Source organism: Siphateles boraxobius, unplaced genomic scaffold, assembly GCF_051911475.1.
Source record: "Siphateles boraxobius isolate OS27281-9 unplaced genomic scaffold, OSU_SipBor_1 46, whole genome shotgun sequence".
Taxonomy (NCBI): Eukaryota; Metazoa; Chordata; class Actinopteri; order Cypriniformes; family Leuciscidae; genus Siphateles; species Siphateles boraxobius.
Genome location: NW_027509097.1, coordinates 19,048,966 through 19,067,261, shown reverse-complemented (window position 1 = coordinate 19,067,261; position 18,296 = coordinate 19,048,966). Strand labels below are relative to the sequence as shown.

Genomic DNA, 18,296 nt, shown 5'->3' with positions numbered 1-18,296 from the left:
GTGTAGTTCTTTTTTACAAGGGACATTCATGTCTCCTACCACATTTCTTTCCTCTCAGATGTAAGAAACCCTTTTAGTGTGAATGTGTTTGAGGACCATGTGTACTGGAGCACACAGGAGAAGGGTGAAGTGTTTCGACAGGACAAGTTTGGCAAAGGCACTAAAACCAGACTCCTAATAGCGGGACCTTGGCTCACCCAGGTCAATGTCTACCAGCAGCAGAAATACAACTCTATAACCCGTAAGTAAGCTCAGTAAAGTGAGATTTGCATGATGATCTATTTATAAATCCAGTCTGTGGTTAAACTGTAGCTAACTTTTATTGTGCTGATAAAATATGTTATGATGGTAATTTTGTTGGAAGTCACTTAAAGTGATGTTATAGATATAGAGATGGTTGAATGTGTGTAAACTGTCTCACGCCCACAGTGAAGAACCCTTGTAAGGGCACATGCAGTCACCTGTGTCTGCTGAGGCCGAGAGGCTACACCTGCGCCTGCCCAGAGGGCACTAGCTTCTTCCCTGGCAGCAGTACCGACTGTGACGCAGGTGCCTTTTATACTCTTTATCTCTGACTTTATAGTCATCTTAATGACGTGACCATAAATTAATATATTGTAGCTGAACACTGTGCTTAAACCAACAGTGCTGATGTCAATCTCTGGTTCCCTTTCGTTCAGTCCCTTTGAGCTACGTCAGTGACTGACGAATGGGATTTCGCTTAGAAAGCCTATCAACTTCGAGCATTACAAAACGAGCCAATGGCAAAGAAATGACATGGGTCTGCGGAAATTGCATAGCGTAACTCCGCTCTACCTCGTGGGTATATAAGGAAGTACGCTGGCATCATGCAGATATGTTTTTGCTTCGGAGTCAAGAGCATCTCTTCACTCCTCTGCAAGCCTGTATCTGAGATTTTCGATATTAAGAGACGAGCTCCTCTCCAGTGTGTTGGTGTAACAGCGCGTTCCAGCGAGATCACATTGCCTGCTGCTGGTCTGTGCAGTGATCTGCCATCAGTGTGTGTGTTTCTCCCTGGGCGCTTCATCATTCTGCTGCGCTTTTTCCTCTCACAAAAAGAGCTTGCGCGCGGCACGTCTTTTTATAGATGTCTCGCCCGTGCACTTCTGGGTACGGTCGATTTGTTTTGTCATCTGATGGGCACAATCGCTGCCTTGCGTGTTTGGGCTTAGATCATGCTAAGGCAGCGTTTGTGGATGATTCATGTTCTCATTGCGGGAACATGACCATCACGGTGCTTCAGTCAAGACTCAATGACCTCCAGGAAGTAGAGTTCCCTCTGCCACACCCCATTCTATCCCCTCCACGAAAGGCGAAACTTTGGCTGGTGGCCAGGGTGACCTGAGGGATACGGTGTGGAACAGAACCCCGACGATTCCTCCTCAGGCCACACCCCCCTCTTGTGCACTTCAACCCGCGAGCGTGCAGGATGAGATTGCCTGCCGGTCTTCGGACCTGCCGCGCGTCTCGTTTGGCGCTCCAGATGATGAGACGATGTCGATCGCCGCATTACAAGGTGGGCTGGAGTCTTACGGAGATGAAGACTCGACTGTGCTGCCAGCACTGCCCGAGTCTGATCCGGAATTGACAGCCATGCTTTCCCGGGCAGCCGCGAGCATAGGGCTGGAATGGAATCTTCCACCCTGTCCCGAGCGCTCGCGGCTGGATGATTGGTTTTTGGGGGCGGCGAGTGCTGAAACCCGTCAAGCACCCGTCCCAAATACCTTTCTTCCCAGACGTGCATGAGGAGGTCATGAGATCGTGGAAGTCTCCCTTGACTTCTCACGAATACTCAGCGGCCTCTTCCGCCTTCTTTGCCCTCAATGAGGCCGCGGCCAAAGGGTACACTGGGGTTCCCCCCGTGGAGTGTCCTTTCTCAACACAACTGTGTCCCTACAGCGCCTCCACCTGACTCGGCGACCCCAAGCACCAGTCCAAAGCCTTTAGGTTTTTGTCTACTCTGTTGGCAGAGACCTATAGAGCTGCGGGGCAGGCTCCCACCTCACTGCATGCTATGGCCATCCTTCAAGTCTACCAGGCCAAGGTACTCATTGACATGCACAAGGGCAGAACTGATCCAGGGCTCGTGGAAGAGCTGCGTGCTGCCACCGACCTCGCTCTACAGCCGACGAAGGTGACCGCACACTCCCTGGGTCAGGTAATTGTCCACATGCGTAGTCCAGGAAAGACAACTCCGGCTTAACCTGGTAGATATGCGCAAGGCTGAGCGAACCCGCTTCCTCAACTTCCCCATATCCCATGCTGGCCTCTTCCATGGCGTGGTCAAGGACTCTGCCAAACAGTTCTCGGCCGCCCAGAAGCACACTGAGGCAATCAAACATGCTCTGACGGCTCAGACGCCAACCGCCGGCTCAGACGCCTCAGTCCGCTCGCCGCCGAGGGCGCACTCCTGCGACTTCCGCCCCTCCCGTCTGGCCCCAGCAGCAGCCTTCACCCGGGTCACACCGTGGAGGTAGTCGTAGGAAGGCAACCCAGCTCGTACCAGCCCCGCAACCTGCCAAACGCCAGGTGATGCGGCGCTCCCGTTACGGGCACCTCAAAATGGGTTACAGTTCTTTCCAGGAAGTGGTTGCAGGGCCACTCCTTCCCCCGGTGGAGGGCCGGGGGAGAACCTCTTCTTCCAAAGAACTGATATTCTCATCTCTGAGCCCTCAGAGGCCATGGATGGCAGTGTGTGCCGCTTACGAGCCTCACCACTCTCGTCCCCCTCTGTCGCAAGACTCCTGACAGAGCAGACCCCAGTAGAACGCACATCCTTCCCTTGTCTCCTCTGTAAGGGATGCGGCTTATGACCATGCCCCCATACCGGGACGCTCCGCCTCCCACATCCGGGCCAGTCATTCCGCCTCGCTGCCCCATCGTGGGTACGTATGTGGTTCACATGACCCCGCTGGGTCAGTTTTCGGAGCTTTCCTATCTGTCCCGCTGGCTCACGAGGCAGACCAGTACACGGGTCTCCCATTCGGGTTAGCCCTGTCCCCTCGCGTCTTCACGAAAGTCATCGAGGCAGGCCATGTGCCACTCCGGCAACACAGGGTTCGCATTCTGAACTATCTCGACGACTGACTGCTCCTAACTCACTCTCGAGACCAGGTTTGCGAACACAGGGATCTGGTGCTCCGGCCCCTTTGGGCCTTCGGGTCAACTGGGAAAAGAGCAAACTTTCCCCCGGGCAGAGGATCTCTTTTCTCGGTATGGTCACCATGCGCATGCAGCTTACGAGTGAGCACGCGCAGTCACTGCTGACTTGCCTGAGTAGATTCCAGAGCAAGAGTGCAGTTCAACGGAAGTTTTTTCAGAGGCTCCTGGGGCATATGACATCCGCAGTGGCAGCCCCGCTCGACTGTTTCATATGAGACCGCTTCAGCACTAGTTTTGCGATCGAGTCCCGAGATGAGCATGGCAACCAGGCACGCTCTGAGAACCAGTTACTCGGGCCTGCTGTCAGACCTTCACCCTGTGGTCGAACCTCTCCGTTCTACGGGTACCCTTAGAACGAGTTTCCAGGCATGTTGTTGTCTCAACAGATGCCTTCACACGGGCTGGGGTGCCATGTGCAAGCGACATTCTGCAGCGGACTCCTGGACAGGACCTCAGCGCCTCCTGCATGTCAATTGCCTCGAGTTGCTGGCAGTACAGTTCGCTCTGCACCGCTTCCAGGCGTTGCTCAAGAGTCAACACTTACTAGTCCGGACATTCAACACGGCCACAGTAGCGTACATCAAACGAAAAGGTGGTCTATGCTCCCGCCGTATGTCACAACTCGCCCGCCATCTCCTTACAGAGTCAGAAACATCTGTGGTCGCTTCATGCCGTTCATATTCCGGGAGAACTGAGCCTTGCAGCCGACGAGCTCTCACGGTTTCAGCCACTTCCGGGAGAATGGAGACTCTATCCCCAGTCGGTTCAGCTGATTTGGGAACAGTTCAGCGACACACAGGTAGATCTGTTTGCCTCCCATGACTCTTCCCAGTGCAGCCTGTTTTACTCCCTGACTGAGGACATGCTCGGCACAGATGCACTGGCTCACAGCTGGCCACGGGGCCTCAGCAAGTGTGCGTTTCCCCCAGTGAGCCTTCTTGCACAGACCCTGTGCAAGATCAGGGAGGACAAGGAGCAGGTCCTTCTGGTTGCACTTCTTTGGCCCACCCGGACTTGGTTCTCCGAACTAGTGCTCCTCATGACAGCCCCTCCCTGGCCAATTCCTCTGAGGAACGACATCCTTTTTCAGAGATGGGGCACCCTCTGGCACCCTCGTCCCAATCTATGGAACCTACATGTGTGGCTTCTCGACGGGACGAGGCAGGTTTTAGTGCACTACCACTCCTCCACTATTACCACTATTCTCCTCAGATGAGCTTCTCCGAGGAGGATTTAGTCTCCTCCTACACTGATAATGCCTTCACCTTCTAAGCGAAACCCCATTCGTCAGTCACTGACATAACGTCTCTATTCCCTCCTCAGGGAACAAGGGTTACATACGTAACCGAGACGTTTCCAGTAATAATAAAGTATATAAGAGGGTACTTCACTCTAAATATGTCATTCCCTCACATCTGATTGTTTTTATTGTTTTGTGTGATTTGTTAGGGGTTGAGCCTGAACCCACCATGCCCCCTCCATGCCAGTGCAAGAATGGTGGAACCTGTTATTTTGATGACAATAAAGCGCTCTGCATGTAAGCTTGTGATCTAATAATGACAGAAATCTTTCATAGATATAAAGCAGGGATGAAAAAATATGGATGGGGTAATGCTGACTGTTAATTTGCCCCTACAGTTGCCCCTCTGAATGGAAAGGAGATTTATGTGAGACCAGTATTTATGGTGTAGTCACAACCTCAGGTAAAATTTATGGCAGTACATGATATCAGCATTGAAGTTATTGTGCAACAACAATTCAAGCTGTCCTCTTATGCAAACAAACCACAATGAACCACATCCTTTTTGTCTCTCTCTGTCCATCCACAGTTGCTATTGCTCTTGGAGTAACAGCTGTTGTGGCTCTTTTCCTGGGTTGCTTGATATATTCTGCAAAAAAGAAGGAGAAAATAATGGAAACACTGGATAACATTAATCTGCCTATTAGTGTATCTAACTTCAGTAGACGCAGCTTCTGGTGAGGATGAAAAAAGTGTCTGAAAATAATCAATGCAGATATTACATTTAAAGTGCCCCTATTATTCTTTTTCGAATATTAGTTTTCATGAAGTGTGTAATATAGTTTGTGAATCTAAAAGGTCTTCAAAATGTTAAAGATCATTGGCACAACAGATAAAGTTATTGTCTCTTAAAATAAAGAATCGATTCTGAACTGCTGAAACGAGCCGTCAGCAATTACAGTCTCACTTCCTTTTATAAACCTACATAACAATGTAACAAATTTGCATAATGCCAGCCTATAGTCGTCTACTTTGACCTGCTCTCCAAACACTGTAGTTGTGCTCGAGGCCCTAAATAGTTTGGTTTGTGTTAACAACATGTTGAGAAACGTCCTGGTTGAGTATGCAACCCACCGTTCCCTGAAGGAGGGAACGGAGGACGTAGTCGACGTTGACTGAATGGGGATCGCGTCAGATAGCCAATGTTCTTCGAGTATTATTGAACATATTGGATCACCGTAGGGACCGAAACATATGGACCCAGCCTAACACAGCTTCCATACTGCTTACGAGTGGTAGGCCTAACACCAGACGTTCCGCACGTCCGACGTCGGAGGGGTGAGGAGAAACTCAACAGGGTTCGGTTTAAGGGAACTCAACTGGAGTAGAATAGCGCACACATCCAGTCCAAGGAGTGGAATGGCGCAGCAAGCCGACACTTGAACCGGGCTCACAGTGAAACTGGCTTCATGAGAAGGGAGACCATGGGAAGTAGCGGTTCAACCAGGTGTCGCCCAGCCCCTAACTCTAGAAATCTGTCAGCAAAGCACCCTGTCAACGCCCAGGCGGACCTAAGTGGTCATGAGCATCTCGGAATTTTTCACCAAAATGAAGGCAGCCACCACCAGTGGCTTTGCTTGGAAACAGTCTTCCCTCTCTGCTGAACTCCTAACAGATAAGAGCTGGTCTGAGGTCTAAAGCTTGCATTCTGTACACGTCTAACCGCTATGAAGCGGACGGACAGAGAAAGTCAGGGCTGGGTCTGCCTCCTCCGGGGCAGCGCTTGCAGGCTCACCACCTACTCCTATTACGGGAGAGGTAGGAACCTTGGGCACAATCCAGGCCGGGGTCTCAGCTCGTGAGAGTTAGCCAGCCCGAACTACAGGCACAATTCGTTGACCGAAAGCGAGCAAGTCCCTACCCTCTAGTAGAGACCATGCGAATAGGATAACTGTTTTAACAGAATTTTTAACTCACTGCCTGCAGTAGCTCAGAGGCAGCACATAACGCAGGCGACAGGCGCAAAAAGACAGGAGCACTGCTCAACACTACATGTGAAGATCACTGAGCTTCAGGAGCATTTCTGCTCAACACTTGAGTCTGATAAATTCACTGAGCTTCAGGAGCATTTCTGCTCAACACCTGAGTGTGAAAGATTCGCTGAGATTCGCTGAGCTTCAGGAGCATTGCTGCTCAACACCTGAGTGCGATGGACTTCACTGAGTTTCAGGAGCATTTCTGCTCAACATGTGAGTGTGATGAATTCACTGAACTTGAGCAGGCGATAATGAATCGCAGTCGCTTTTTAGGAGGCTCACTGGGGAACGCATTTCTGCGGGTCCCCGGGGCACCTGAGAGCCAGTGTCTGTCCAAGGGTTGTCCGCTTGGACAGAATAAATGCAACTGGCGTGGAGACGAAACCGGAGAGGCAACTGTGTGGCCCCGGAGTGGTCATGACCCAGCTGGACCGCCAGGGGATGAAGTCTCCACTCACCCTGGCCATAACTGTCGTGAGGCTCGGCGGCGGCACAATTGAGTAGGCCGGGGAAAAAGTGGAATGAAGCGTCCTCAGAAGCTTCTGACTTCAAAGAGGAGGTGACAGGAGAGTTGTGACATGCGAGGGAAGCTTAAGCAATGGCCGCAATGTCAACACTCAAGGCACGAATGCCCGTGCAGTCGGAGGTCGCCCAGGCTACCGTTAAAGCATGCCCTTTGTACATCGCCTTCAGTCAGTGAAGGTTTGGCAGCAGACCGGGTTGAACTGTTGCCACACAGGGTGTGCTGCTCTGCCAGAGTCACTTCGGGACTCGATCTGAAGCAGGAGCCAGGAGTCTCTGAAAGTTTCTTTTCAGTGGGACCCTTTCTCACTTCAATACACACACCAGCTGAACACACTCTCGTGGAGAGAAGTGTTGAACCGAGTCCACCTCCAAACTGAAAAAGAGATACTCAACCCGTGGGCGAGATTGCTCTCTGCCAGTTGACCTTAAAACTCAACTGGCTATAGCGCACTCGAAGGGAAGGACTCTGTACTGATACTTCACACCCTCCCACGCAACACACAGTATGGCCTGCGGTGCGGAAGGTAGAGATTTGAAGCATGTCATTCAGGTCGGATGCTGCAGACCAATCTTGGGCCCAGATGGTCACAACCCACCACCTAGTAGCATGAAGAAAGAGTTTACAACTGGCCTTCATACCGGCTGGAGGAGTGGCTATATCAAGTCTTACGCCAGCAGGACAAGACATGCGCGCACAAGTCAGGAGCAATGCTCAACACTAGGTGTGATGAATATCACTGGATTTTCAGGAGCACGTCTGCTCAACACGTAGTGTGATGACCATCACTGACTTGAGCGGGATAGCCGAGCCTGAGGTGGGGCAGCAAAGTAGAGAGTTTGGTGTTAGTGTGCTGTGCAACACTTACCTGTCTCCACTAGCGGCAGGGGGGGCGTGAGAAGGCGGATGACCGGGTCCTTGAATGCACCAGGCTGCAAGGACCAAGGGGGAGCTGAGGGGTGTAAGGCTATACAGGGTCACACCCGCCAGACTGGCCCTCTTGGGACTCAGGAACAGATGAATTTGCTCTTTCTTTGAATTGTGGGTACCACTTGCTCCACTTTTTTTTTTGGGAGCCAGCGGCGGAACAGACACACACACACACACACACACACACACACACACACACACACACACACACACACACACACACACAAACAAAGACTCCACCCGGCCCTCACCCGGGGGGAGGGAGTGATCGGTGACCAACTCCAAGAGCATCCTCATCCATCCCTGGGCGGCCCGCTCCGGAATGCTTTCGCTGCCGCTTGCCCACCTGGCTTGGCAGTGCCTGGACGGAAGTGCCTTGGCAGTGCCAGGGATGGGCTGGGCACCCCTACTGCAGCCGGCTCCATGCTGAGGCCTGGCTGGAGGCTGCTGTTTTGGAGGCCCAGTGGGAGCAGCGGCTGGGGAATGGGGGGAATGCCCTCGGCGACGAGCAGGCGTAGGAACTACCACCGGCGGTGGGGTGGAGGCAGCAGCGGGCCGCCGGGGCAGGATGTGCCGGATGACCTCCGTCTGCGCTTGGGCGGCAGAGAACTGTTGGATGCAGTACTCCGCCGCGTCGCCAACCAGCCCAACTTGGGAAATCGGGGAGACCAGGAACCGAACTTTGTTCGCATCCGCCATATCAACCAGGCTGTGCCAATGATGGCGCTCCTGGACAACTAAGGTGGACATCGCCAGAAAGATCGCGCACGCCACGACACTCGTGCCCCAAAGGGTGAGTTTGGATGCAGTGCGGTGCTCACCTATGAGCGCACGGTCTGGGCTACCCTCGTGCATGTCCATGGGTGGCCTGGCCTGACAGACCTGAAGCAACACCATGGCACGCAAGAGGAGGTGGCTTGCCCACAGGCTTTGTAAGCTCTGCCCGTCGGAACGGACGAGAACTCACAGGCCTTAGGGGGAAGATGAGAATCCCCCCAAAAGGCAGCGGCCGCCGGACACAGGTGCACCTGTGTCGACAGACCGCTCCATTGGAGGGATAGCCTCGCAACCCTTCACCGCTCCTCCATCAAGGGTAGTGAGGGAGAAAAGCTATTCAGGCGGTTCTCAACCTGGTAGCTCTCCATGCATTTTGGGAAAGAAGTGCACTGGGGCGGCGAGCTGAGAACCAGCGCGGCCTGCCCCGAGATACCAAACCTCCAACCAAGACTGAATGGGACACAGTGGAGGTTCCATTCGAGCCCGGCAGCCTCGGCCGCCCGTGATGCAACAATGCAACACTTGATGCAACAATTGTGACCCTCATAGAGGAAAAGGGAAGGACCGCATCCAGAAACACACGGGTGGAATGACATCTTGAAAAAGACGCACACGCACCCGTGTTGCTCTTTCAGGAAATAGGACCCATCACCAGTGCCGGAGCACACAGGGGAATGACCGCGGCGACACTGATCAGTGAACTGAAATAGTGAAGCACTCACTTATCCGCCCTCTAACCAGACGTTAACACATACAAACCCTTAGAAATTTGTTGCTGCTAAACAACAGTTGAGAACTCAAAGCTCGCGATCACCGCTGCACTTGTGCTGTAGAACTACCAGCACTGGGAGAGTCTTCCTGAAGAACACCGACACACTCACTCGTTGTAAACAACAGCACTTTTCAGAGACATCAAACGAATGGCTCCGAAGCGAAAGTCAACTAGTGCGTCTATCCACTTCTGTATTTATACCCGCGCCGCGGGGGCGGAGTGTGTGATGCCAATCACGCACGCCAATTCCATTGGCTCGTTCAATAGTACTCGAAGAACACTGGCTCTCTTGACGCGATCCCCATTAAGTCGACGTCGACTACGTCCGACGTTATTGACTGAAATTGAAACACAGTACACTTTGCATGCACTTCCAAATGATGAGGAAATACATTGCGCTAGAATTGATATGGAAAAAGCAATGGCTTTGTTATTGTTTGTATTACTGCGTATCAAGCTCTGAGGAAGCATCCAGAGCTGAAATTCCGATATGGTAGTAGGCGTTTTGTTTCTTTCATGCGCTATAAGCAGTAGACCAATCACAAAACAGACTAGGCCATCTGACCAATCAGAGCATATTAGTCTCATGGAAAGGAGGGGTTTAAGAGACCAAATCTTCGAACGAACCCTTTTCAGACTCTTTGAGAAATGAGGTGATGTATCATGAGAAAGTTTTTTTTTTTTACCTTGAATGCATGTACAAATTAGGAACCTTTAAAATAGCATAATAGGTGCACTTTAATACAGTTAATTCAAGTTGCAGTGTTTAACACATTAAATCTTTGGTTTGGTTTTACTTCATATAATTAGGGGTGGTAACTCTGAACCTTTTAACAACCAACCGGAAAATGAAAATGACAGCAGTAACTTTCCAAAAGAGGTTTGTACTCGCCATGTATTTTAAACATATCCAAAGCATGTATAGTTTATCATATGCAATATATGTATACACACTAACATTCAAATTTTTATTCAGATTTTTTAAATTAATACTTTTATTCAGCAAGGATGCTTTAAATTGATCATTGAGAGTAAAGACATTTATAATGTTAGAATTGTTTTTTTGTTTTTTGTTTTGCTTACTAATAAACGCCTCGCCTCCGGCGCCGCGCACTCGCTACATTACCTTTAGCACATCTAGTGGATGCGTAACGCAAACCCAGTCAAAAGTTTGACTGCAGTATCGTATGCGCTTTATAATCCGGTGCACCCTATATACAGTTAATGTTCATTCATTGAAGGTGTGCCTTATAATCCGGTGCGCCTTATAGTGCTGAAAATACGGTATTACCCACCTCGGTAGACATAGCTCCACACGATAAAGTTGGCCAGCTCCGATAATAACAAATGCACATGAGCAACGGTAGAAAGGGGATTAGGCAAGTGAGTTTTTTTTTACGACATTGTTGTGAAATATACGCCTCACAGCTGTAGGGTGAGCTCGTTGAGAAAACATGCGACAACAAAAGTGAAAATCAGTGAAGAAATAGCTAGGGTTGCCGAATGCCCCTTTAAATGCTTTTTAAATGCTCTCGAGCAATACTCAAAGACATTTATAATGTTAGAATTGTTTTTTGTTTTAAATAAATGCTATTATTTTGAGATTTCTATTCATCAAAGATTCCTGAAAAAAGTCTATCACAATTTACACAAAAAGTCTTGGAATGTTCTCTCAAGGATCATCACTGAAGACTGGAGTAATGCCTACTGAGAATTTTAATATTTAATTTTATTTTAAAATAATATTAAAATAGAAAACAGTTATTTTAAATTGCAATAATATTTCAGAATATTGCTGTATTTTGCTGTATTTTTGATAAAGGCAGCCTTGGTTTAGGAGACTTATTTCAATTACATAAAATCCTACCAACTTTTGAACAGTAGTGTATTTTTAGATTTATATTACATGTATTATATTTTGTGGTTGAAATATATTTAAAAAATATTGTGATATATATAATTGAAATATTTAAAAATGGAACTAAAAATGTCGACAATCAAATAGATTTACGCTAGTTTTGTTACACATTGTTTGCCTTGCCATCTAGGTTTGTTTGCCTTGTTAATATCTCTACTTTTGCCTTTGTCAATTACAGGAATCCAGCACATCAGTAGAAGTGGAGGGAGCAGGAAGGAGTTTTGAAAACCCAGCATACAGTGATGACACACATGGTTCTCCTGCTGCCCCTAACGCTGTTGCCACTGCAGTCATGAGTGGGCCTGCCAAAGTATGACCTCTTCTGGCTAAAATATTTTACTGCATGTTATCTGTTTTTAGAGCAGGGTTCCTCAAAGGCCAGTCCCCTCAGAGTTCAGCTCCCACCCTGATCAAACACACCTGAGCAAGCTATAATCAAGGTCTTCAGGATCACTAGAATATCACATGTAGGTGAGTTTGATGAATGGTGGCAGAGAGATCTAAATAGAAAAAACACCAGCAAATTAAGAAAACTTCATCAGTTTGGCAACACATGTATGTGCTGCAAATACTCACAACGCCACCAGATACAGAAAAGCACTACAAATAGCACGAAAATATTTCAAGGGGACCCCAAAAATTGACAAACCTGGCTGGGACCTCTTATTGTTCAATGTCTACTCGTTAGTGGTGTTGATGATGACCAGAAAGGTGAAGTTTATGTTTATTTTAGCATCTTGATTATATGTGCTGTTGTAGATTTTTCCCTAAACCTAACTACATACCTGGAACCTAATTACCTTCGTAAATAAATTTATCTGGGGCGTCCAGTCAACACCCAAGCGTCTACAGTCGACACTTAATACATATCTGGGGCATCTACTCGATGACACCCAAGCGTCTCCAAATTGAAACTTAATAACCTTTATACTCTAGCTCCTGCGTCTTCCGTCGACAACTGGCCGAGTTCCCTAACTCTAACTTAATTGCTTCCCTAAACTGACCTGCTGCACAGCAGTAATATCAGACAGACTTTACCAAATGTCCTTTAAAGGGGCATTCGGCAACTATTTCAGCTTAATAAAACCGTTTAGAAATCATTTGGATGGTTTATAACCTGTTCTGGTGAGAATGGTGACTTTCCCCACTCCCCCCAACGTTCCTAGGCGGAAAACCAACCTTGCAACATGAGGATTAACATCCCGGTATATTAGAAGTCTCGTGAGAAGCGATAACGAGCGAGAAAAACAAACTGCTTTATGGCAATTCGACATAAACACACACGCTGCCCTCAATGTGTATGATGTACCGTTTTTTCCGCACTATAAGGCGCACTTAAAAGCCTTTAATTTTCTCAAAAAACGACAGTGCGCCTTATAATCCGGAGCGCCTTATATATGGATCAATTGGTTAATTGGACCAATTGGTTAATAACGCTCGGCGTTATTAAATTCACCCGCGAAATCACGCTCGTGTCCATCTTATGCCCGCTCTGTCACACGGCCAGTTCAACCTCGTATAAATCAGGTTATGAGTGTAAGTCTCACCTGCTCACGAGCGCTCACTCTTACTAACAGACATACGAACAGACACACTGTCCCCGGAGCTGCTCGCGCGTCACAGAATGTCCATAAAGCGTTCCCCGTTCACAGTAACCGGGTCATCTCATTCAAAACAGCCAGCTGTTGCTGTCAGCGAGCCGCCGCACATGAATACTCGTATGAGTCAGGCTGCGATTGTAAGTTACGTGCCCGCCCCAGCGCGCTCACGCTTACTAATAAACGCCTCGCCTCCGGCGCCGCGCACTCACTACATTCCCTTTAGCATATGTAGTGGATGCGTAACGCAAACCCAGTCAAAAGTTTGACTGCAGTATCTTATGTGCCTTATAATCCGGTGCGCCCTATATACAGTTAATGTTCATTCATTGAAGGTGTGCCTTATAATCCGGTGCGCCTTATAGTGCGGAAAATACGGTATTACCCACCTCGGTAGACATAGCTCCACACGATAAAGTTGGCCAGCTCCGATAATAACAAATGCACATGAGCAACGGTAGAAAGGGGATAAGGGTGCCGCAAGTGAGTTTTTTTTTTACGACATTGTTGTGAAATATACGCCTCACAGCTGTAGGGGGAGCTCGTTGAGGAAACATGCGACAACAAAAGTGAAAATCAGTGAAGAAATAGCTAGGGTTGCCGAATGCCCCTTTAAATGCTTTTTAAATGCTCTCGAGCAATACTCAGAGAATCTCCCAAGAAGAAGCAAGGCCGGTGGATCTCAGAAAAATCCCATTGAGAATCCCACCAGTAAACACGAATACAACAGTTGTTATAGTATGGGGGTATGGCAAAATGACATGATACATTACCTTGAGTTTTCAAACCTAGACATCTGTCTAGTTTTATTTCCCATATATGTTATTTATACACACACACGCACACACTCAAAGTCACAAGTTTTCAACGAGAGGGGAAACATACATTTCAAATTCTAATGTTGGATGTTAAATAAGGTAAGATGTTAAAAACATGGTTAGTTTAATATTCAGTTTAAAAATTCCACCACAGTGCCTTGTGAGTTTTTGCAGTGCGTTTCTGTATTTGAGTGTGTTGTGACTATTTACACCACATGTTTTGTCAAACTGATTAAGATTTTTTCTATTTGCATGCATTTTCTTCCGTTGCAGCACGTTGAGCTCTCTCTCAACCACTGTATTGATCAGGGCTTGAGAAACTCTGCAGGGCAGTGGCCCTCTAGGACCGGATTTGAGGAACCTTGATTTACAGGAATCAATTCGCCAATTATGAAAATTCGGGCATCACTTACTCTTATTTTGTTTTGTGGAATATAAAAGGAGCATTCATGGCACTTTTTTTTTTAAACAGATATTTTTGATTAACTGTCCCTTTTTACCCAGACTTTTGGGTGAACTATCCCTCGAATGTTGACTGAAATTGTGAAGTGAATGATTTAGATGCTTTTTAGGCTCATTTTCCTTTTTTAATTCTGAGTTTCAGGAGAGTGTTGAAAACCCACGTTATGCTGCTGAGATGAGCATTGTGACCCAGCCAATTGATGCTGCAACCCCTGTCAGTACAGATACCAAACCAGTCAGCACTGAGCCTGATAAGGTTAGCCATGGTCACAGTAACCACATGATGCGTGGATCTCACTGTTTGCTTGTGTGATTGACTCTGACCTTGGAGAATCTAGCCGATCAGTCAGATAAAGACCATGAGCTCCTGCACTCATTTAGCTCTCTTGTAAACCCTACCACCCCAGCCTAAATATGATGGAAAAAAAAATTTCTGAAGGAAATAGCAGGTTTTACAAGGGCAGTAAATAAATTAGGGTTGTAGTGGTACACACACTGGTTGTTTGGTATGCACCTCAGTTTTAAATTCATACTTCGGTTCAGCAGGGATAAAATCAAAACATAATTTCTTCTATTTTTTTTTAAACAAATATGACTGTCTTAAAATACAAAAGTCTGTTGGTACAGCATCTAATGGTTGTAATACAATCTTCGTACTGCAGTGTATGGTGCTGTTGTAAATGGTGGAAGACATTTTAAGTCCTTAGATAAATTTTAGATAAATGCATATTTTAGTCCAAATTATTGCACTTAGCCTGTTTAATACGCATGGACGTGCGGGTGCTAGTTCATTGAAGGATGAGCCTTTATGCAAAATGGAAATTCTTGAATTTCTAACATTTACAGATATAACCATAAGATAGAAAAAAGGTTTCAAATGTATTAAACAACACAAAACTGACAAAAGGATAAGCCACTTTAAACTGTCTGTTATGAGTTAGTTTGAAACACTTAATATTAAGCATGTCTCATGTTTAGGACAGTCAAGTCAAGTCAAGTCACCTTTATTTATATAGCGCTTTGTACAATACAGATTGTATCAAAGCAGCTTCACAGTGATAACTTGAAAATAATATAACAGAGTTTGTTTCTAAAAGAAAATTGCGTCAACGTCCACCTTAAGTAAGGCAGATCAATAATATTATTGAATATTAAATGTCCCCAACTAAGCAAGCCAAAAGCCAAGGCAACAGTGGCAAGGAACCAAAACTCCATCAGGTGACAGAATGGACAAAAAAACCTTGGGAGAAACCAGACTCAGTCGGAGGGCCAGTTCTCCTCTGGCCAACGAAGGAACGGTGCATGATTTATGATTCGGGCAGCATAACAAGTCAGATTGGATCGGAACATTTAGAATATTTATCCATTTCCATCTTTTGGAAGTCCAAGTAATCACGCCGGTGTTGAGACGAGTTGTTAAGGATCAGTGCCGTCCACCATAGAGGGTCCATATCGCCGGTGTTGAGTCGTCTCTTCACAGGCTTTATGATTGGGGTATCTGAAGTCTCCGTGAAAGGCTGGATACAAACTGGAGCTGACGAACGCCGTTTTTCTCGGGACTCGCGTCCTTTTAAGTTGTGTTTGCAACATCTAAGTATACCGATATCGATACCGTACATCAGTATAAGCAATAACATTTTTTTGGTATGATTGTGTGTACCGTTACACCCCAAAAATAAATGGTGTTTAAAGTTTAAAGAAGATTTGGTTTCAGCCTTGTTAAGGGGACAATTCTTGGGGCTTAAAACAAAATGTTTGAGGAATATCAAGATAGTGCTGCCTTTTTGTAAAAAAAAACAATCTAAACACACCCACACACCAGGAGTTATTCTGAATGCGACAGGAGGAAATATATAGAGTATGTGGGAGAAAAGGACACCGAGGAGTTAGAGAGACATCAAATCATCAATAAAAAACAGCACAAACCCACAGGCAACCTTCATACCTCACAGCATGCAAGCTTAGATAGATCTGTGTTTTGGTCAACTGTTATTCCAGTCAGTTCTGAGCATGTCTGTCAATTAAACTGTGTCTTTATTTCTTGTTCCTCCTTTTCACAGACTGATAATTCACAACTACAGCGCGAGGTGGATATGGATATGTTCGACAACCCCTTGTATATGGTGAGATAAATGTAAAGAGAGCTAAATATTGAAGGTGTTCAATGAGGGAATGTGTATGGGTTGTAGGTAAATCCTATGACTTGGTGTAATGTGGTTCTGGCTCAGTGATGGAGGCATACAGCCCTGTTGATATCGTTTCTCTCCTAATGCTGCTAAAAGCAGGAAGATGGATGCTGTAAGTAATACAGTGAAAGCTATAACAGTGTGCCATGAAGGATGGGCTTATTTTGACAGCTTGTGAAGGCATGTCAAGGCCAAGAATTTCCCTTACTGGTGAAGACGGCAAATAAAGGAAGAGAAAGACCTTGAAAGTCTCCTTTTTGAAATGACTGAGCGATTGAGAGAGAGGCAATCTTCTATTATGTGCTTAAGTACACTGTAGGCATAAAGAAACTTATCTTTCCTGAATAGAGCATAATAGGACATATTGCATTTAATAATCTGAAATTATGTATGGACATATATATACAGTATATATATATAGTATAAATATTTGTATATTAGAATATTATATTAAAATTATTATAATTGTAATATTGTATTAAATATATAATAATAAATATATAATATTTTTTAGTAATTCATATAGATTTTATATGTATACCATATACAAAATATATGATATTATTATATACATATATAATCTTAATATCATATACTGTATATATATATATATTATATATATATATACATATATATGAATAAAAATATATAATATATAAAAAAATTATAAATTAATTTGGTATTATGTTATCTAAATATGATACTTTTGGGTCATATTTTAACCGCTATCAGAGCACTCTCATTCTTATATTTTGTGGTATTTATGGTACCATTTAGCAAGTGAGGCATGAACTGTCATTATCTCATCTCAAATTAGCTCAAAATACGTAATTTGAAATGGACTAATGAAAGGTCCTGGCCTGCCTCTCAGGTGCTTAAAATATGGCTGTGACATAGATCTAGCTCTGATTTGCTCCGTCGAGGCCTGCGAGGAGATTGATTTCTGTAAATGCAAATTAATTTTCTTTATGCTTTTCTTTATGCTTAGTTCCCACTCACTTAACATTCCCTTCATCTACTGTGACATTATTTCCCCACCTCAGCAGAAACAAAAGGCACCTAATGGCTTGGTAGATATTCAAGTATAAATGAAGACTACCTTCATAAATGTGCGGGACAAATTGACCAAAATTGTCTAAATTTGAGGAAAGGCATCTGATACACATTTCTTGTGTTTTGGCAGGATACAACACACACACACAATCAGGGAGAATCTACAATCTGAAGACAATTTGTGATCATCTTGCAGGATCAGCTCTCAGTTACTTCAGCAGCTGAGACGTATGGCTGGTAAATCATGCTGCGGTGTACTATCCATCCATCAACATGCATGTGAACAGTTTTGTTGATTATTCTTTTAAGTATACTTTTATAGATACTACAGATTTCTGTAAATTGGTGCAGTGATTGTCTTTCATTAAAATACTAATTCTTTGAATGGTTTCATGTAGTTTTCAGTGTGTGTATAATCAATTGTTATGCTGCTTGTTCTCACTGTAATAATAAAGTGTAATTATGTTTAGCAAAATGGATTTGGGTGAGTTTTTGTCTACTTCTAAATTTAATCCAAAAATAATCCTTAAAGGGACATTGTGTAGGAATTTCTCCCATCTAGCGGTGAAATTGTATTTTGCATTCAAACGAATTGTGCTCTCCAGCGCCTCGCTTTTTCAATTGCGTGTTGCATCTACGGTAGCTGTTATGTACCAAAAAGCTATGACAGAATGTCTTCTAAGAGCACTTCGTCGAGTTTCCTTGGGTGAACAGGTTTGTTATTTCAAACAAACTGCAACTTGACACAACAAACAAACGAATGTTACAGTATGAATTACTGACTGATTTGCCGGGGCAGT

The 18,296-nt window shown here is 45.7% G+C and overlaps 2 protein-coding genes across 2 annotated transcripts in view; both read left to right on the top strand.

Annotated features, from left to right (window-relative positions):
* The window catches only part of lrp2b (low density lipoprotein receptor-related protein 2b), a 207,593-nt gene extending 202,429 nt beyond the window's left edge, over positions 1–5,164 (top strand). Inside the window, exons 66-70 of the mRNA XM_077201294.1 lie at positions 59–241; positions 430–549; positions 4,633–4,720; positions 4,822–4,886; positions 5,013–5,164. Of these exons, the coding sequence (XP_077057409.1) occupies positions 59–241; positions 430–549; positions 4,633–4,720; positions 4,822–4,886; positions 5,013–5,164 (608 nt within the window). The remainder of the gene's footprint in view (positions 1–58; positions 242–429; positions 550–4,632; positions 4,721–4,821; positions 4,887–5,012) is intronic.
* Positions 5,165–6,876: 1,712 nt separating this feature from the next.
* On the top strand, positions 6,877–17,963 carry LOC143710335 (uncharacterized). Its single transcript, XM_077201293.1, has 6 exons — positions 6,877–6,959; positions 10,272–10,341; positions 11,558–11,689; positions 14,400–14,513; positions 16,318–16,380; positions 17,627–17,963. The coding sequence occupies exons 1-6, from the start codon at positions 6,877–6,879 to the stop codon at positions 17,666–17,668; spliced, it is 504 nt and encodes a 167-aa protein (XP_077057408.1). The 3' UTR covers positions 17,669–17,963.
* The last annotated feature ends 333 nt before the right edge of the window (positions 17,964–18,296 follow it).